Source organism: Electrophorus electricus, chromosome 4 (genome assembly GCF_013358815.1).
Source record: "Electrophorus electricus isolate fEleEle1 chromosome 4, fEleEle1.pri, whole genome shotgun sequence".
NCBI lineage: Eukaryota > Metazoa > Chordata > Actinopteri > Gymnotiformes > Gymnotidae > Electrophorus > Electrophorus electricus.
Genome location: NC_049538.1, coordinates 16,690,721 through 16,712,394, shown reverse-complemented (window position 1 = coordinate 16,712,394; position 21,674 = coordinate 16,690,721). Strand labels below are relative to the sequence as shown.

The 21,674-nt window shown below is 39.2% G+C and overlaps 1 protein-coding gene across 5 annotated transcripts in view; it reads right to left on the bottom strand.

The window, feature by feature from the left end:
* sphkap (SPHK1 interactor, AKAP domain containing) overlaps positions 1-21,674 on the bottom strand; it is a 35,212-nt gene that overhangs the window by 5,438 nt on the left and 8,100 nt on the right. For 4 of the 5 annotated variants that reach the window (XM_027014468.2, XM_027014467.2, XM_027014466.2 and 1 more), the window contains 5 exons: positions 13,697-13,756; positions 13,176-13,313; positions 12,703-12,958; positions 5,513-5,611; positions 1,217-4,601 (listed from right to left, as the gene is read on the bottom strand). In XM_027014468.2, coding sequence (XP_026870269.2) covers positions 1,217-4,601; positions 5,513-5,611; positions 12,703-12,958; positions 13,176-13,313; positions 13,697-13,756 — 3,938 coding nt within the window. The remainder of the gene's footprint in view (positions 1-1,216; positions 4,602-5,512; positions 5,612-12,702; positions 12,959-13,175; positions 13,314-13,696; positions 13,757-21,674) is intronic. The other variant, XM_027014469.2, reaches the window with a different exon arrangement.

Sequence of the window (21,674 nt, the reverse complement as noted above, 5' to 3'; positions counted from 1 at the left end):
TATTTCAGAAACTGCTGATCATCTGGGATTTTCATGCATAATCATCTCAATAGTATACAAAGAATGGTCCAAAAAAGAGAAAATATCCAGTGAGCAGCAGTTCTCTGGGCAAAAATGTCTTAGTGATGCCAAAGGTCAGAAGCAAATGGCCAGAGTGGTTCAAGGTGATAGAAAGGCAGCAGTAGCTCAAATAACCACTTGTTACAACTGAGGTACGCAGAAGAGTATCTCTGATCTCACAGCATGTCGAAGCTTTAAGCAGATGGGCTACAGCAGCAGAAGACCACACTGGGTGCCACTACTGTTAGCTAAGAACAGACAACTGAGGCTACAATTTGCACAGAATTATAATTCTGTAGCCCATCTGCTTCTGTGAATTATAATTCAAAATTGGACAGCAGAAGATTGGAAAAACACTGCCTGGTCTGATGACTCTTGATTTTTGCTGCAACATTCAGACAGTAGGGTCAGAATTTGGCATAAACAACATTAAAGCATGGATCCATCATGTATCAGTGGTTCAGGCTGGTGGTGGCAGCATAACAGTGAGGGGAATATATTCTTGGCACACTTTGGACCACTTAATACCAACTGAGTATTGTTAAAATGCCACACCCTACCTGAGTATTTCTGCTGCTGAAGTCCATCCCTTTATGACCAGTGTACCCATCTACCGATGGCTACGTCTAGTAGGATAACACCCTATGTCACAAAGCTCAATTCATCTCAAACTGGTTTCTTAAACGGGACAATCAGTTCATTGAACTCAGATGGCCTGCACAGTCACCAGATCTAATAGAGCACCTTTGGGATGTGGTGTAATGTGAGATTTGCATTAAATCTGTAGTAACTGTGTGTTGCTGTCTTGAGAATATGGACCAAAATCTCAGAGGAATGTTTCCAGCAGTTCTGATGGCCAAAAGGGGTCAAACCCAGTCCTAGCTAGTTGTACCTAATAAAGTGGCTGGTGAGTGTACAACCATGTAAAACAATAAACAATCAGCAGTATGTTAACCACATTAATGTAAGTGTGCTCTATGAACTATAGAGATTGCTATACATCAAAATTTATGTTTTTACTGCGCAAACTGTTTTCAATGTGCCAAATGGAATAATACTTTTTTAATAAAGGAAATGGTTGACAATTTCCTCAAAAAATCTAGGAGGTGTGTCTAAATGTGTGTGCATGTTTGTTTGTTGGTTTTTTTTTTTTTACCTGGTCTGCCTTGACATCACTCTCCACCCATTTCTTTGAGGTTGCTGGACCTGAATGTGTGACTCCCTATTGCCTTCTCTCGCCGATTCTTCAGACCTCTCATCCCTTTGATCTGGCTCTATGTGGATCAGAGGAACCTCCCTTTGGCCTCTCCATGCTGGACCCCTATACATGGATCCTGGGGGACCCTCACTGCCTTCTTGTAGTTCCACAATCACCCGGCTATGACTGTTTCCTGGGCGAGACTGCTTGAAACCTTGTCTCCTCTCTCCAACTGTAGAATGCTGCTGGTGTTTCCCCACTCCTCCATCCTGGTGACCTCCCAACAGTGACTTGCCACTCTCTACAATTTCAGAGGCCAGTCGATTAGCGAAGAGCTGGACATGGGGCTGGGTGTCAATGGAATCCAGCTCCATGCTGTCCTCCGAGGGCTCTGTTATGATCTTGTTTTTACGCATCAGAGACTCAATAGAGCTGGCCCAAGTCTCATGGATGAGCATGTCTGTGATGTGGTCTGTGTGGGCACGCTTGTATAGGCAAGAATCAGACTTGCAGAGTCCCGTGGATGACACGCAGTTGGAAGGGTATATGTTAAGTGAGTCACTATTTCGGGCAAATCCGTCAAATGAGTTGGCCTTGATGGGCGAGTTTACAGTCAGTCTGGAGTCGGACGACCTTCTATCTGGAACAGAAGACTGACGGATGCAGAAGGGGGTTCTGGGGATTGGAGGCAGAAGACTGTTACTCCACTCTTTGGTCTTAATGATGCCACAGTTTTTGTTCTCCTTGTCCATGTCTCTGAGCATGAAGCGGTAAAACTCCTCTGTAATGCTTTCCGTGCTGGATTGCTTGGAGAGGCAAGATGATGTCCGGACATTGAGGTGACCATTCTTTCTGCTGGCTGCTTGTTGAACAGCTGATGCCAAGATATTGCTGGCATTCTTCCCAGCATAGTAGTCCAGCAGCAAGTCAAACCCTCGTCCCTCTGTCTCCATCTGGTTCACCATGAACCTCGAGAACTCATCAGAGATGCTCTCACAGCTGGACTGCTTGGAGATGGAGCTGCCTCGACTCAGGTTCTGACCCAGCCTGCTGCCTGGCCCCAGGGTATTGGCCACACCACAAAGATCTGGGTCCTCCTCTGGGATGCTCTCATAGCTGGCAGCTTTGCCACGACTGCTCCACCTCTCACACTGCAGTCGGTTGCGGGGTGGCTGACCCGGTTTGGACATGTCCACCACATTCAGTTCAGGACAGTTCATGATTCTGGCTGTGACCTCAGAGGCAAAGAGGGCGAAGGGGTCAGAGGTTGCCAGCTCATCTAGGTTTACTGTTTCCTCAACCACACGATTGACAAGCCGCTCCATGAGCTCGGGTTGCTCCTCTGTTTTGCGCTTGATCTCGCTTAGTCGAGGTGGCCGATGCTTTTTGGCCACTCCGCCACCATTCTGAGTTTCTTTTCTGTGGAGAGCTACAGCGGTGCGGCAGGGCAGCAGGAGGCCCTCGGGCACCTCTGATCCCCTCTTCAAGGCACAAAACCAGGGCTGCTTGCCGCTTGAATTTTCCAGACATATTGCTGCCAGCTCTGTCGCCATGGAGACCACAGTTGTTGCCAAGTCCTCTGCAAAGCATGTGACTGGTGTCTTACAGTCAAACTGATCTGACTTAGGTACAGTGAGTGCTCCAGTGCTGGAGGAGGAGGCCTGATGCCTGGCTTCAGCCTCGTGCCCAGTTCTCCCTCTAGCATTGTGCAGGGGTGAGTTCTCAGCCCAGTCCCATGTCCACTCACACTTACCCAGTGGCCCCTGCATGTCAGATATTTCCTTGTCAGTGGCGATGTTTGTTCTACTATGAGTGGGCCTGCACGACTCCTTCCCAATACATTCACCTTCTCTCTCATCCTGCATTTTCCTAGCTTCGTTCTCTTTCATACACATATGAGAGGAGAACTTCTCTGTACTACTCTGCTTGTTGCTGGAGTCATCAGTGTGGCTGGACACAATGGAATGCTGTAATTGTCTTAATCCTTCTCTGTCAGGCTTTGTGCCAGCCTCATACACTGTGGAGCTAACTTTGCCTTCTGTCCTGTCAGATGACCCTGGATAACATTTTGAAATGTCATTGATTTTCCTTGATGTGACACAAAGGACATCAAAAAGCAAACTGCCCACACTCTCCATGAGCAAGCCTTGTATGCTGGAGGTATCTTTCCCTTCAAGCTCTTTTCTTTTTACAGCCTTCTCCAAGGTGTGTTTCACCACACTCTCGGCCACATCCCATATAAAATCATCCACCTCGAGATGCTCCTTGTATGACCTCTTTGGACGTGTGATTCCACTCATAATCTTGTTGTTTGTGGTTTCTAGAAAATTTGCTATGCTGGTGTAGCTCTGCTTGTGGATTAGAACTGCAGAAGCCTCTCTGAGAAGAACTTCTGCCACGTTGGCTCTAAATGTATCCATGCTGATGCCTTCTGCCACACTGCAGTGCAGTGGAACAGCTGTGGATGCCTGGGCAACTGAGAGGAGTCCCAAAGATGCAGAGAACATCTCACCCGAGTCTTCAGCATCAGCAGAATCTACAATTGCTAATGCTCCTGCCATCTGAGATATGCCACACACAGCAGAGGAGAATGAGTAATCTCTTTGTTCAGTCTCATTGCCCTCTCCTCGTTCAGTCTCATTGCCCTCTCCTTCATCCTCACCATCCACATCATCTCCATCTCCTGTTTCTAGTGTAAGTCTCTCAATGACGTGTGGGGTGCTGATTGTGCCAATGACGCTAGCAGCACATGCTAATGCTAACTCCACAGGCTTAGACGTATTTCTGATGGGAGATCTGTGATGTGTGTGCGGTGGAGTTCCAGGTTTGAAACTGTGACCATGGACTCTGTGATCATGCATTCTGTGACCATGGACTCCATGGTACTCGGCTGCCCTGTGCGGGTGTGTCCACTCCCCTGCCTCACAGTTATCGGGACTCTGAACAATCACGATTCTGGGAAGTTCAAAAGAGTGTGTTCTCACCCTTGGGGGCTCATCCATGGACTGGCTCATGACAACTGTCTTCTGCGGAGAGCCAGAGATACTCACCGCTGCCTTGGGAGTGAAGGACATTTCGTCCTGATACAGGCAAATAAAGGCGTCCTGCAGAACAGACTCAGTGAGGTTGGTGGCATAATGTCCAGCTGACTCACTGATGCATTGGCTGTTATATTTAGGAATTACAGTGCTGCTGTCTCTGGTAGGAGCAGAGGAGACCCCAGAGAGCTTGTTGGACTTGGAGGAGGCACAGAGGGTCTCTGAGTCTTCACTGTCCTCTTTATCCACCATTGTGTGACTCTGAATATGCTGTGCTGTCTCTCCTGAAACACTATCAACTGCATCTAGAGAGAGAGGGTGTGGAATGGGATTAATATTCAAATGTTTGAACCCGGGTCTTAAATCAGAAATACTCTGTAACAGCACTCAGCTCATAAAATGTCATGTAATAAAGCTTATTTAAATCAAGCAAGATCAAACTGAATTGTAAGGGGGTGTGTACCTGTGTGAAAAAGAGAGAGAGTGCATGTGTAAAAGTGTGTGTGCATATGAGAGAATGAAAAAAAATGTGAAAGGAAAGGTGAGAGAAGATAGGCGGTGAAAAGCAGCAATATGTTCCCTGTTATTACAGACTCATAGCACCTCCCATGCTGCATCCACAGGGGGAGGTGATAGTGAGACTGAACCATGCATAAGTTATCAATAACCCACAGTCACTGTCTCCCCTGCTCCGCCAATGCAAATCTTTATCTGGGCCAATCTGAATATAAATATTACATTGGCTTTGAGGAGAGTGTAACCTTCACACAGTGTTAGTTCTAATTCCATATGAGAGATTAATTATAGATTAGCCTTGCCTTCTGGCAGCAGAACTGAGTGTGTGTCATTGCTTTTATATAAAACATAAGGCCAGTATCATCTTATGGACTGATCTCTGTTCTGTGTAAGTGTATGATCTCAGAGTTTGGAGCACTGTCTTAAAAACAACACAACTATTCAATCTAATTGTTAAAATCATTATTATAGAATAGAATAGAATCTGTACTATTCAATAAAGTTGAATATGGTCTGGTTTCACTTTATATAATTATTAAAGTACAATAAATCCAGAAAAACATCCAGAGTTTACACAGTTACTTGCTCAGTTTAGTAAAACTGAGCAAGGTTTGACACAGGTTTGTCATACAGGTCACACAACTAACTTGGCTACTTACACATTTTTCAACCTGTTTTAACAATTCTAGTTAGCACTTACATGACGCAGTGTGAGAGTAGGTAGTGGTGAGGTGAGCTTGGGGTTGCTCTTCTACTTTATGTTGCTTTAATCTTATGTAACTAGGTATATTGAGAGTAGCTGGAAGGATAAGTAAACAGAGGGTTAAATGGTGTCAAACATTTCAAAAACATTGACTTGTTTAGATATAAAATGACACCTATGCTCATATGAAATGGAGATAATGCAAGAGCAAGATGGCAGTATGACTCCTGATGGGACTGCTGGTGGGACTGGGATTTGTGTTGTAAGTAAAGCGCAACTGTGATGAAGATTTCTACTGATTTGGAGGGTTTGGCAGAATATGCCACACAGTTGCAGTGTAAGCTTTTCTACTTTAATTGCAAGGTTTAATGAGATGGATAAATGAGTGGAATAGGCTGAGAGGGAATGGCTGGGAGAGAATGGCAGGTAAACCCTCCAGCTAGAAAAATGGACACTGACCATCTTTGAGAAAAATTGGAGGAAATGGAGAATTGGTTGAGATGATAATGTAAACTTCATTGGAATCCCCAAGGGCAAAGAGGAGGAGATATTGATTCACGGTGGATTTTGTTCCAGAGCTGCTTGGTATGGAAGGAAAATTTGAAATTGAATATGCCTATCAAGTTGCAAGCTGGCAGCTTGGAGATAGACATAGACCCATACTAGCAAGATTTTTGAGACCATTGGATAGAGACTTGGTGATGAAAATATAAAGGCAAAAAAAATAAAAAATAAAATAAAGGCAAGCTGAATTGGAGAAATAATAATATAATGCTGTTTACAGATTATTTCAAGACAATACAGATGAAGGGCAATAAAGATTGTAAGACTGTATGAAAAAGGTGGGATTTAGGCTTCTATGTCTGGCTAATTTAAGAATTGTTGCTGAAGATGGAGTTAAGACTTTTGATACCCTTGGTGCTAAGGCTTTTATTGACATTATAAAGTGAATTTAACTTGTACGGTAAAAGAACTGAAGGTATAGAATCCTGTGCGCACATTATGGATTGTTGGTGTCCTATGGAGTGGACCTGAGTAGGGGTAGGGATTTGTGTGTTATATATTATAAGGCAAATTAGTAAGGATATACAAGGACAGATATTTATTTTGGCCAATATATAGGCATGTAACAGGGATAACCAGGCTTTTTTGTGGGTCTTGAATGGTAATTAAAATAAATAATTATATTAGGTGGGGGATTTTAATTTCTTGATGGATTCATTATTGGATCATAGTGGATACAGGGTTTCTAGATCCGGGGGGGGGGTGACAACGCTTAGGTAGACTTTGTTTTAACTACACTGTGTTACAGGACCCAGCTAAGACAGAATGGTTATGGTCAGAGCTAAAAAGTTACTTGGGTATTAATTGGCCCTCTGCATCAACCAGGGGTTTGGCATGGGAGGCCCTTAAAGCAGTGATTAGGGATTGTATTATTCAGCATACTTCATTTTGCAAAAGGGCTAAAACATGAGAGAAGCTGACACTGAAAATAGAATTAAGAATGCTGAATTTGCATTGAACAAAAGAATGTAAAGAAGGTCTAAGAGAGTTGATTCAATAAAAATATCAACCTAATATTATATTATCTCAGGAGATTTAATTTAACTTGTTTAGTCAGGAGATAAATCAGGGAAATTATTGGTATTGGTATGATGTTAAATAGAAAGCTTCTATTCTGGCAGTTAAAGATGCAAAGGGGGAAGTATTAATTAAAAATATTAATAAAACTTTTAAATGCCACCCATTTCCATGGATCACTACAACTCCAAGTTCAACATTCTGATAACAACTCAGAGAAACACATAGCAAATCATCGACAATTCACATGATCCTCAACACCAGTGTTTTTGTTTTAGAGTTAGCTGCGCCCCTGTTAGCGATGTATGAAGAGACACTAGAAATAGGAGCATTACCACCAATGCTAAGACAGGCATTGATTAGTCTTGTTCCCAAGCAGGATAAAGACCCTTGTGATTGTAGGAGTTATCATCCAATAATAATGAATTCAAAGAGAAGTTAAAATAATTTTGAAGCTGTAAGCAAAAAGGTTGAATAAAGTAATTATATCACTAATACATAAAGACCAGATGGGTTTTATTAAAGAGTGAAACTCTGCAGATAATATAAGACTATTTATTAACATTATGCGGTCAGTAGAGGAGGCTCTATTCCCTGACACTGTTATTTCACTAGATGCTGAAAAGGTGTTTTGATATGGTTGAATGGAATTAATTGTTTAGAGTTCTGGAGATGTAAAGGGTTTATAATTTGGATTAAATTAATATCTTTTCAAAGTTTTCTGGTTATAGTGTGAACTGGTCTAAATAAGAAGCTTTCTTTTTAACAGCATATTGCCCTACAGTGGGGCATTTCAAAGGAATTAGATATCTAGGCATTTTATTTCCACTGAAGCTGAAAGACTTGTTATAGTTCATTTTAAACCTATATTACATAAAATAGCACGTGATCTCAATAGATGAGTGGGATTATTTAGTTATCAGAGGTGGGGAAAGTAAATATTATAAAAATGAACTGTATCCCTAAATTAAATGATCTTATTCAGACTCTCCCAGGAGAAATTAATGTTTCATACTTTAACTAGTTTGATAATAATATATATAATAAAGTCATTTGGAATGGTAAAAGACTTTGAATACATTTAAGTAAGATACAAAGACCTGTTCATAGAGGAAGTCTGGAACCTCCCTAAGATGTTGTTTAATTATTATGCTTTTAGACATTTGTCTCCATGGTTACTCCCTCCCCCGAAAATGGCTGTTCCATGGTATTGTATTGAGAAGTACACCTTTGACCCAGTGATACCTGTGCAAGGACCATCTAACAAAATGGCAAGTATGCTTAATTTTGACCCTTATTTCAATTTATTATCAAGTATCTTCTTAATTCCAAAATTATGTATAGGTAAATCCCCTCTTTGCTTGAAGGACTGGTTGGATCAAGGTATATACGATATTATATATAGGAGATTTAAACAGAGATGGTATGTTAAAATCTTTTGAGGAATTAGTTCAACAATTTGAGACTCCTAGATCTCATTATCTTAGATATGTACAACTCCGATAGATGCTTTGGAAAATCTTTGGATCCACTGGAGGGGATTCTAAAGAACCAAAGTTGTGTAGCGCAATAAGATATTATGGTAAAAATCATTAAGTATTTTCATATTATTTCATAAGGAGTCAGAATTTGGGGAATGCAGCTATTGACACTTAAAAAGACATGGGAAGAAGATTTATGGGATTTTTATGGGAATATTAAAATACTGTCAAGAGATGCTAAGCTATGTTTTTCAATTCAAGATTCTACATCGAGTTTATTGTTCGCCATCCAAATAGATACATCAAAATGTTTGAGATGTAAATTGGAGGAGGGTTATTTAATACATATGTTATGGTCTTGCAGAAAAGTTCAAAGATTTTGGGTTAAGGTATTTGATAAGAAATGTGAGATTCCATCAGTTTATGACAGGATGGTGGAAATGACAAGAGCAGTTACATTAGAGAAGGTTTCATACATAAAGGCAAGGAAACTGGATATATATGTGAGGAAACTGGATAGATATTTAACCTCATTTGGAACTTAGGAAGCTGGCAAGATAAAAGCAAATGTGATAGAGCTTGAGTTAAGACTATAATAAACATTGGCTTGGTTTTCAGAGTTGTCAACACCTCTGTGACCTCAAGGTATTCAGGAATGATTCCGAGTTGGCTTTTTTTAGTGCTGAATAGATAAATTATGTAGGTGGTTGGCTAACTAGCTACCGAAAATAGCCAGTCTGATTATTATTGTTTTGGGATTTAATGTTACCCTTGTAATGTAATCCAATGTACCCTTATAATTTGAATTACTTTTAGCTGTAAAGCTAATGTAAGCAGGCTAATTTGCTAATATTAGCTGATTAATTCACTAACAGCAAGGCCGAAGTCACAATACACGTCCTCTCCAATATTCAGATACGCTCAAAATGTGCAATATATCAAGGTAAAAAATACAAATATTCCACATTCACTCACAATATTACAATCTGTCAGTGTTCCCATCTGTTGTTGATGAGACACTTATTATTGTAACACCTACCACTGCTGACTAGCTAATGCCTGATTTGCAGGAAAAGGTAACCTTAACGTCAATACATAATTTTGTGCTGAAACTATAGTAGAAATAAATATTTTACTAAAAAGTGTCAGTAATTTTACGAAGTGGAAACAGACATTTTTTGGTGAGAATGTGCCAATTTGCAAATGCTAAATCAATCAACCATTACTACTGACAAAGTTAATTAGCTACTACTGGAAAGTTAATTAGCTTAGTTACATTCTTGCAGTGAACAACAATGGTCTCGGGCATATTCAGCTAATATGAACAGAGAAGAGGGGAGACCTGAAGAGGAGAGCTGAGTAATGGAGAGGAGATGACAGGAGAGAAGAAAGACAAAATATGATTTGAAAGGAGATTAGAATATAGGTCCAGAGGAGGAGAAGAGGAGCGAGGGATGGAGAGGAAAAGATAAGTTGAAAAGTGAAAATGAGAGAAGAGCAGAGCAGATGTCCCTGATGCCCACCCAAGTGTACTTATAAGTAAATAAAAACATCAATTTCCTAAACAATAACTGGACTTGTTTTCATTTAACAATGCATAGATTTCTAGGTTTATATTATTATGGTTATACTTTATTAGTCCCTTACAATAATAATAATAATTTGATCTCATGAGTTAGTGAATTCCTTGTCCCCCGGGTAGATTTTGTTGCCTCCAATGTTCTGTTCATGGCTACAACCTTGACTAATGCTGTCTTGCTTATTTTGTCCTTTGTTGTTGGACAGACCAGGATAGCCATTATTCTCAGATATTTTCCAGTACTACCATCCATCTGATATTGTGTAAACAATGCTATATGCAATATGCATTAATGTCATAAAAAATAGCTAGCTACATTTTCTTTTTATTGGCAAATTTATGTCTTGGGCCTGAATTAAAATATCTGGAGAATTAATGAGTTAATGATGGTTAGCTTGCTAAATTAACCTAATTTAGTGATTATAGGTAGGCTGATGAGGATGAATGCTTTAGTGGATTTAATGGATAACAACAACATGAGCAACAGAGAGCAGACAAATAAAAAGCAAGATATAAAAGCAAAGCAAGAGCACAAAAAAGAAAACAGCCAAAAAACTAGTTTTAAAGCACACAAAATACATATTGTGTTGGTGTAGCTTTCCAATTTATTAAGTCTAATTTATTGTTATTATTATTTCTATAGAACAGGAGTTACCATCTCCTAGCTAAACTCCTCACAATATTGATGATAGCAAACTAGATACAAAGATACACTGCCGCCAGCCAATCTTATAGCTAAAGTGTAACCTAGTAATTGGTGAAGCTTTTATTCTCATATGTATCTGCATCTGAAAGGTCTCAAATGCAAATTCAACATTATACTGATAAGGATATGATTACAACAGTAGACAAAATATGTTCTCAAAGGGCACTTCCACTACTGAGTTCTGATCAAGTTCTTTTAGAATATGCCTTCAACATGAATGCTCTAACAATCATCAAATCACTCTGCTTGTGGAAATGGAACACAGCACCACCCATACTACAAAATGTTTCTTCTTCTGCATGTTTCATGCAATTATATATTTCTATCAGAGAGGTCATCAATCCACCAAACATACACAGAATTGCTTTAAAAACAAGAACACTTTCTACCAGACAGTTATTCATGCTGACCCCAAACTCTTTTAAATTTTCTGAGTAAGTACAATCTTTCATTGGGTTTTATACAGATATACTCAGTATGACTTGTGAAACTCAACTGCATGTTGCTGCTGCTGAATTTATTTTCTTCACTTGGGTAATCCTATGTGAGTTCTTTACCTCAATTTGCATGGATAATCTGACAATGTGCACATATAGGGTTTAGAGTTAAAGTATTATAATATGCGAAGAAAAAGCATACCCTCCTTACATTCACAGACCACGCAGTGAATGGAAAACCATGGATGATCTTTTTTCGCAACAAATCCTTTAAGACTGCACTCCATACTGCATTTTTAAATTATTACACCTCCACCAATATTCCCTTTTGATCTCCAGAACATTATTATTGTTGTAACCATAATGAAATTTCAGCAAAATGACAAAGTGCGAAAGACATTTAAAAACTTTAGTCTTGTTTCATGTGTTCATAAATAATTAAATGAAACCCTTAACTTAAACAGCAAAAAGCTGTGTTTGGACAATGAGACATTGCCAGGAGCATGGTAGAAATATAATGTCAGTAACAGATTTTAGAAATCTGAGTCACATGCAGATTGTCACAGTTGGTCCCTCCTTGCTTCCATATTCCAGTTTCATTTTATTCACCCCTTGTTTGATTTTCCACACCTATTTCCCATTTCTAGTCTTGTTAAGAAACTGTATTTAAACCCTGTCTTGTTCCCTGTGTCTTTGCTGTTCATTGAATGTATGTATGTAAGTAGGTTCCTTGTATGGATATAAGTATAAATCAAAGCCCATTTGTAATTCTAGCCATTTTTTCCCTACCTCTATGTGTTTTCCCTAGCCTCTGTTATAGCCTGTTTCCTGTGTTTGCCTTCATGTGCTTTTGTTTGTGATCATGTATTCTTGGACTCTCTATGCTGGACTACTCTGATGACTACGACTTTGGATTTGCCCCTAATAAATCTTGCTCTTCTATGCACATGCGTCTGCCTCCTTACCGCTCACTGTTACACAGATCTAATAAATGTTCAGGCATACCCTTCTCTCTCTCTCTCTCACTCAATCTCTCACATATTTCTACAGCATCTATATATACACAGATATACCTGCTTGCTTATTTGAAACATCATGACCTTTCATGGTTCTTTGGTACAGACGATTTACATAAATAGCAGGCTTGTTTATAATTTTATTCCTAAACACAAAAATATAGATTCTGGCATATGGGTCATCTCTTATCAAACCTAGCTCAATAGTGGTGGCTGTGCACATATCAGTGAGTGCCACTGAACTGCTGCCTTATGTAAATCCATATAATGATTATGAGGCATTTCAAGAATCTGACCTTCCTATTCAAACCTAAGCGACAATCGGGTGGATGGACAAATCTATAGAAGAATGGATAGTGGAGATGCATGGAAGGACCTGATATTCACCATTTCGGAATGGGTCGTCCTCACTGTCATCCCCCAGATGCTCAGAGGCAGTCAGGAAATCCTCCTCTATGGATGACACAGAGCGATTGGTGTCATCATCAGCAACACACTGCCCACCCAGTGGACTGTGATGCTGTCTATCTTGGCCGGACTTCAGTCCAATCAGGAATTTGTTGATCTGAAGGATGATGTTTGGCTGAGTTGCATGATATCCGCTGGCAGTCTGCACTAAACATACATCAGCTGCTCTCTGGCTCTGTCACACACACACACACACACACACACACACACACACACACACACACACACACACACACACACACACACACACACACCCAAACACACACACACACATATTAGACACCTGTGATAAACTGCAACTTGGTATTTGTCTGTGTATAAGTTAAGCACAATGTTTCCTGTTAAAGTGCACATGCATGGTGTGGCTAGGTTAGTAGGGAGATGGAATTCACCTGTGTGTGGACAGGGTCATGTTGGCAGGTGTCAGGTGAATCCAGGCCAGTGAGCAGCAGAATCTCTTGCTCCTTGAGTGGCTGCATGCCAAGACACTCCACCAACCGTGGCAAATGTGGGGAAACTGATGCCAGCTTCTATGGAAGAAAATCATAGTACTTCTTGTTTGCATAATAGTTTTTATATTTAGAGTTTAAATTTAATTTAATTCAGAGAGATAGACAAAGAAATCAAATGGAAGAGAGATTGAGTTTGAGAGAGAGAATGAGAGGAAAAGATGATGTTAAGGGTTCTAAAGATGATGTTAAGTTCATTGGGTTAATCCACTTCTGTTTTTGGCCAATATTGCATAAAAATGTCAATCTAAAATGCACAAAAATTAAATCTTAAATATGACATTTTATTACAGAAGACACAAAGAAAAACAAAAATGGCTAATTTACCCCAACTAATCTACGAGCAAATTATCCTGTACCCATAGCAACCCAAACTCTGTTTACTGAAGCAAAGCTCCACCCACCTTGTGGCAGCTGTTATCATGCTGATCACCTGCATGTGTATCCAGACTCACAAAACAGATCTGCACACAGAAAAGTGGGGCTTTTATGACAATAGGGATAACACTATTGTGCAGCACAGTGGAGGAAGGTATGTGTCTTACTGTGTAGTATGATGGGAATCTGTTTAGTCCAGTATATTTATATTTTGGGTATAAATGTACAGTACTGTGCAAAAGTCATAGGCACTAAAAATAATCGTTTAACGCTATTTATCAGTACAGTAAGCATTCATTTGGTTAAAGAAAAAATCTCATTCTTCCAAGCTTCTTTTGACCATAGCTGTTTTTTCAGTGTCCAAGTGATCTCACACAGTTTAAGCTTTGTTTTACCCAGTCTGTAAGTCAACAGATGCAGGTGTTAATTGTGTTTTAGTGAGTGTAAAATCATTATCATCATGAAAGCTTTATGCAAGTCAAAAAGGCTCCATTGAAGGGGTAGTATACAGCATAGGATACAGCATCAACTTTTCACCAAAACACACACACACACACAAGACTTTACATTTTTTATTGTAAAACTGTATAAAATCTAGATGTATTTTATGGGTTTCTAACATGTCTTCAGATGACTGTATAACTGCAACATACATATGTATGCAGGCATTTATCAATACAGGTGTAGAATTAAGTCTTATGATTAGTGAATCTTCTGTAGCAGTTTGCAACAGGAACAGGAAATTAAAGGTTGTCCACTATGCCTTTTAGCATTCCCTGTAGTTATCTCAGAGAGTGGGACTTTGGAGCAAATTTAAAACACCATTTACCAAATAGAAGGAAATAAGAGTCTTGACAAAAAAGGCGTTAGGTGCGAGAGATGAACACACACACACACACACACACACACACACACACACACACACACACACACAAAATGTAAATATCTTTTCTACTGAAAACCAAAGAGATATTCTTACACATTTTATGCAGACATTCTTTTATTTTACTAACAGACAGAATAACTGATTTATTCTGTATATAAATGGAAATTAAGAGGGATTAAGAGATATGCTCATTCATGCTCAGGAAGTCTGAACTAATTAGCAAAGTGAGGTAGATGGAGCCATTCTTGCGTTTTCATTTCAGAACTGTCCATGTTTGCAGGAAAAAACACCCAGTGCCTTTCCTGTTGTTATCCATGTCCAGTCTGTTCATCTTGTAAGTGCTGTTGTTTGTGGTGTAACAGGTCTCTGTAGACATCTTAAATCTGCTTTCAGAGCAGTTAAACACCCCAAAACCTGCTAGCTTTTTTTGCTATACTTAGCATCTTTCACTTTTTCTCTCACTTTTTCTTCTTCTCACTCTCTCCTTTTCCTCTTTCTTTTCACCATTTCACACTCCCCCACTCATTTCACTGAATTCATTTGGTTTTTCAGTGTGTTAATCACACTTTTGATGACTTGCATGGCATAAATTGGCTATGTGCACGAGCATACACACACACAGACACACAGACACACACACACACACACACACACACACACATACAAACACACAATGAGGCATCTGAGTCAAAAATGCTAATGTGAGAATCTAAGAAAGAGAGTAAGAGAGACTAAGTCTTCCCAGACTTAAAAAAATGTCTTTCTATTTGGTAAATGGGCTATTTAATCAATAGGAGCTGACAGGCTCTCTTTGGTGCATACAGACACACACCCTTACTCTATACCACACGATATTGTATGCACCCACATACACCTACTTAGACTATACTAACAACATTGTTCTATGAAGTCAGCTGACTAACTCTACTGGAGTGTCTTGTATCTTGTGTAAGTCATGCCAGCCTTTACTGGCCTGTTTCATGAGTTTTATTTATTTTTATTTTATTTTATTTTATTTTTATTTTATTTTATTTATTTATGAAAAGCTGCTAAAACAGTAAAGCCAGAGAAGGTACTTATTGAATAATGGGTAGATAAGCATATGTATATATATATATATATATATATATATATATATATATATATATATATATATATATATATATATATATGTGTGTGTGTGTGTGTCTCTTCAGGTAAATATATATGTAATGCTGGTCAACTGCTTGTCAACTATCTTACAGCTATAGAAGATAACTAGCTAACACAGGTAATTATTTATAAACTCATGTGAGCTCATTACAAAAAAATATTGGATAGTGAAAACACTTCTATTCTCACAACAGCAATTAGTTATGAGTCAAATTAGAAGTCTTTATAGGACATATCAGGATAACATGTATCAGGGTAAAATACCAACATCATCATGTACCCCAGACATGGGAGTACTTGGGTGACACAATAAGTCAAGTCTCTCTGAAAAAAATGAAATGCAATGGTATGTCATTATAATTTGCCAAGTCAAATATAACAAACAAACTCTTTGCTATGGGAGCAGCGTTGTAGTCCTCTCCTGATGCTTATAATTTATCAAAGCTTCTGAATACAAGCACCCCCACTCTGAGATAATAGCTAACATCAAATCAAATTAATTTATATAGTACTTTTGTCACAAAGCAGCTTTACAAGTGTATAAGTCCAAGCCCCCAGTGAGCAAGCCAAGCGTGATAATAGCAAGGAAACACTCCCTAGTGCATGAGGAAGAAACCTTGAGAGGAACCAAGACTCAAAGAGTGCGCCCATCCTCCTTTGGCCGACAAAGGTTAACATGCTGTTCCCTTTTATTAACAACACATGAAAAATGTATAATTAATAAACAGCCTGCCCCATTGCTTGCAAGTGAGGTCATGACAGCTTTGGTAATGCTTGAAAACAAACTGAACTTTTTTCCATACAGGAACCCAGGTTTTGCCTCAGATTACTTACAAGATGAAATTAAATTTAAAGGTGCATTTGTCATCCAGCTACATGGCATTGTACTTATATTCAGTGACGCAGTGCTGGATCCCTTCAGAATAATGATATTCAAGGTGTTAAAATGAATAAGGTGTCAAGGTGTTAAAATGAATTTTTCTGCATTTAAAACTAGTTGATAATTATAAAAGGCAGCTTGCAAATCATCAAGGGTACTGTAATTTCTCCATTGCTACCGGCACAGAAATACATGGTAGTATCTTCTGCACAAAGAAACAACTATATCATTGACATATTAAATAAAACTAGCCATAGGATCAACCTTGAGGTACACCCTTTGTTACTGATACACCATCACATTTAAGTTGTCACAGGGCCACTCAATCCTGAGTATATATCTATTAGAATCTGATGCCTGAACTCCTTTGTGAAGTAGAATTACCTGTCCTGTTTTCCTGTTTTCCAGATACTGGGATATCTGCCAGGTAACATAGAAACATTAACGATGTACATGATATTCTAGAATGACCGGGGTCACAAGATGCAGAAAAAAGGGATCCAGTACATCCTCTCTTGCAGTGTTTTTGGGTTAACAGCATTAAGAGTGTTCGCTACTTGGTAAAGAGAGAGGATAAAGTGTAAAGTGACCATCAGGAGTTGTAACTGATAGGAGACTTGTTCTGTGTCAGTTTTCAAACCAGCAGTTGTAAAAAAAAAAAAAAAAAAAGGCCTGTCAAAGCTATTTTTGATCCAAAATTGGATTTACTATATATAATTAATGACATATAGGTAGAGATAGTGAATTTGTTGTTTTGAACAAATGGCTTTCCAAAAATTGAGGACGAATTTGTAATAATAGAGGAGATGCATTCAAAAATAGAGGAGGTGAAGTTATTTATCAGCTGCCTAAAATAACAAGGAATAAATTTCTAAAAAGAGCTGGGGACTAGATCTATATAATTCCGTATAAACAAAGATATACAGAATTCTGAATTTTTGTGAAGTACATGCTTATTGGCCACTCAAATAAATTATTCTCTAGAATAATTTAGTCCCAGGTCATCATCTAGCATTTTGGATGTATTGTGAATGTCACTGAGCATTAGACCATACAAAAAGACATTATATTTTGAATAGTTTCTTCAAACCACCATCCAACATCTTGACTTTTTATTACACAAGCCTTTATAATGCATACAACAGGGCAATGATCAGTAAAACCAAGGTAACACCTGAAACAACATTTTTATCACTTGTATTAAATAAATTTAAATCCATCAGGGAAGACTTAATGGTATCCCTTAGATTTGGTCTAGTTAGCTGTGTAATAAAATGTGTGAGACTAAGATGAACAGGTGATCGGATGCTTAGCTTCTTGATGGATGATTAGCCAGACAGGTAAAATCAAATTTTTTAGCCTTGAAAGTACATAAAAGCAGGGAGAAGGTGGCCTTTTTTGGCCTTGACAGACTTTCAAGGTTAAAAATTAAAAGCATGACTTAATTTGAATAGTTACATGACTTAATTTGAATAGCTAGTCCAGCACTCATTTTCTGTCACTTCTATACACACACACACACACACACACACACACACCTGCTCCCACCTCACAAAATAGAAAAAAAAAAAAACAAGCATTTTAAATATGCGAAAAAGTGGTAATTTCTTTTGAAGAAGCTCATTTATCATCAGTAGTATTGCCATCTCTACCTTTTCCAAGTGTCTCCTGTCTGGAAGATGAGTGTATGTAATTAGGTGGGCCCTGCTGAATATCTTTGCGTGTCTCGTACCAGGCCTGTCCTCACATCTCGTGCCAGGCCAGTCCTAGTGTCCGCAACCTGAGGCTCTCCTGTGCCCCTAATGGCTGCTTTGCATGGGCCTCCTGTGACGCTCAGGAGTCCTGCAGCCATGCCATGCAGCCACCTAGTGACTCCTGTACCCTCTGAGGCTGCTGTGCCTGCACCTAAGACTGCTCCAATGTTCCTCCCGTCGCCTGTTCCTGTCACAATGTTCATGTCTGTGTTTGTCCATATACCGGTTCCTGTGGTTATACCTGTGTCAGTCCCATTGTCTGCCTCTGTTTCTATCCCTGTGCCCTTGACTGTATCTGTTCCTGTGCCTATGCCTGTCTGTGCCTATGCTAAGTCTTGTCAGTTTGTTTTACGTTTCTGAGCCATTTGATTTAGTGTCCTTTTTTATTGGATTGCTGAAAGTTTCATTGGATTACCCTCTCTGCCTGTTCCCTGTCTGTTTTGGTTGCTTCGTGGACTGTTTTTCTGGATATACAACCTTGGCTTGTACTGTGGAATATGACTGTGGAATAACCGTGTTCTCTAAAAAACTGCATTCACCATACTGTGCGCAACTCCGTCTCTGTTCGTGCTCAGATTGTTACATTTGTGTGGTTCACTTTTGTACTCAGGAATAAACTGAAGAGAGTCAAGGATCTCAAATTTTAGGGAAACTTCAGACTTAGCTTCTTCCAGTGGTGCATTCACCTCTGAATTCTACTGAGTAAAGGTTTGGGGAGCGGTGGTGTCTTTTATCCATTTATTTGTGGCCATCATGGTTAAATGGGGAAAAAAAAATTGTTTTGGGGAGCCAGTTTCATACACACACACACACACACACACACACACACTCCAAGATAAAGGCATTTTACACTTTAGATGTTCACTCAGAATAAAAATGGAAGACTGTATTTGTTTATCTATATTTGCATGGTTCTGTTTGTGTCAGTCAGAAGTGATGAAATGTATGTGTGCTCTGACCCAGCAACTCGGCCATGTCTTAAAACTGCCCTTTTTGACTTCTCTACTCCTGATCTCTCCTTTCCTTCCCTTTTCATTCCGTGTTTGATTATTCCCCCTCTCTCACACAGATGCTTAGAAAAAAAACATTATTTAATCACTGACATAATATTAAGAAAACACATTTTCTTACTAGGTGATGCTGACTTGCAAGGTCAGTGTGCCACAGACAAAATTTTGAGAAGGCTGTGTTTGAGATACAATTGTACCCAAACTCACACACACACACACACACACACACACACACACACACACACACACACACACACACACACACACAAAGAAACTGAAATAGAAAGGGGGGGGGGGGAGAGAGAGAGGGAGAGAGAGAGAGAGTAAAAGAGATGGCTGCATGATGCCCTCGCCAAGGACACTCTCATTTAACCCATTCTCATTAGGCTGGAGATGGCCAACTTGTCTGGTTCTAAAAATAGCCTCCACTGGGACACGTTGTCACCTCCCCACTCAGCTGCAAGCAGTAGGAGAGGTGATGAAGAGACAGCTTGCAAAGGACAGAGTGAGTAGACAAGAGAGAAAATGGAGGGAAGGAGAGGTCAGGGGTGGATAAGTGGGAAAAGACAGTTCTGATATATGGCCATATTGCACTGCTGGGTCACAGCAAATACACAATTCATCACTTCTAACTGAGTGGGTTTTGCACGCATGCATGCATGCACGCATGCATGCACACACACACCTTCAGAAAGTAAGGAAGAACACCCTGGTCCAAAGGCTAATATGAATGTGAAGTATCAAGTTTTTTTTTTGTCATTATTTATTGAGAAATAAATGTGCATATATATATATATGCACATATAATGTAATTATGTGACTGTGTGTGCTTTTATGTGTATGTGACCATGTTCTGAGGCCTTTTGCTTCATTAGGTGCCCAATGAGGGAGCAAATTCACATCTGTGCTCCCAGATAAAAGCACACCATCCAGTCACATCCTAAGGCAAACTCTGACTTCACCCTCATTTGATTCTTGATTCCAGCTACAATTTATGCCATTAACCAATCAATCTTTGAAACAAAATCTACTCTTTTACAACATAATCAAACATTTGGATAAATCTGCTGTTTTAGCCAGTTCTACATTCACAGCATCTGATCTATAAGCTTATCTGCTCCTTGTATGCATGCTTTTACATACACCTATGATTCTGTCTGGGGCGGAAGTGTACTGGGATCACTGGACTGTCTATTTTCTGTGGAATGTGACTGCTTGAGTATGGGGTGAACATTAAGCTTACGGTTGCCTTGGTTACTGAGAGGTTGGGATGTAGAATTCCAACTGAGTGTGGACCTTATATTAACAGCTCAGAACATTCTCACTGGTGTATAGCAATGGCACACACACAAACCCCTGCACATACATATATACACATATATACACATATATACACAGTCTTACAAAGTACTGAAAAAGGCAATTGACCTAAATGATCTGTGTTTGTAATTTCACTTTGTGAATGAAGGCCCTATTTGCTAGTGTCTGCCATAGGGCCAAACACACACCTATTCTCATTTATACCAAAATTACAAAAGGTTACATCTTCCTTTTATGGTGACTCTCACTAATTCTAAAGCCGGTAGTGTTTTATATGAACTATTAGGGTGTTAAAAGAATGAAAATGAAAATTCCAAATGATTAGATATAAATAATAAATAAATTAAAGTTAAGATTTTTAAAGATCAGTGAATTATGGCATCTGGAAGAGGAACTGGAAGGAAAAACAATTACCTTAATGCTAACTTTTCAAAAAATTATCCATCACCCTTCCTCTCTAATAGCAACACACACACACACATGAATTGCAGTCTACATTTAATTACACACTAATGCCACCAATTAGTTCATTCTATTCTCCAAATAACCCCAGCCAGCTACAGACCCCTGTACTAATCACCAATTACAAAAGTATCCCCTGTTGCACATATCTTTGCACCACCTAGCCTGTATGTGAGCCACATTTTGGGCCAAATGATAAAACACCCACACTTTAAATGTCAATCAAATTAAGCTGTAATGAAAATGTTTAACAGATAACATGTTTAACATTTTTCCAGATGTTTATGTACGATTTCTATTACATATTCACTAAAGACAGCTAGATGCGTCCTCTCTCTACAGACCTCTCTCTGCAGAGTTCAGAAAGAGGAAGAGAGAGATATTAAATTGTATAAAATGTATAAGAAGTCTAACTCAAGGACAGAGAAAAGGGCAGAGAGAGAAAGAGAGAGCAATAAATAATTTGTCTTCCCTCATCATATTCCTTTTCCAACTGATAAATGGGACTTTCTTAGTCACTGTGTAAACAGTTTAAACAGT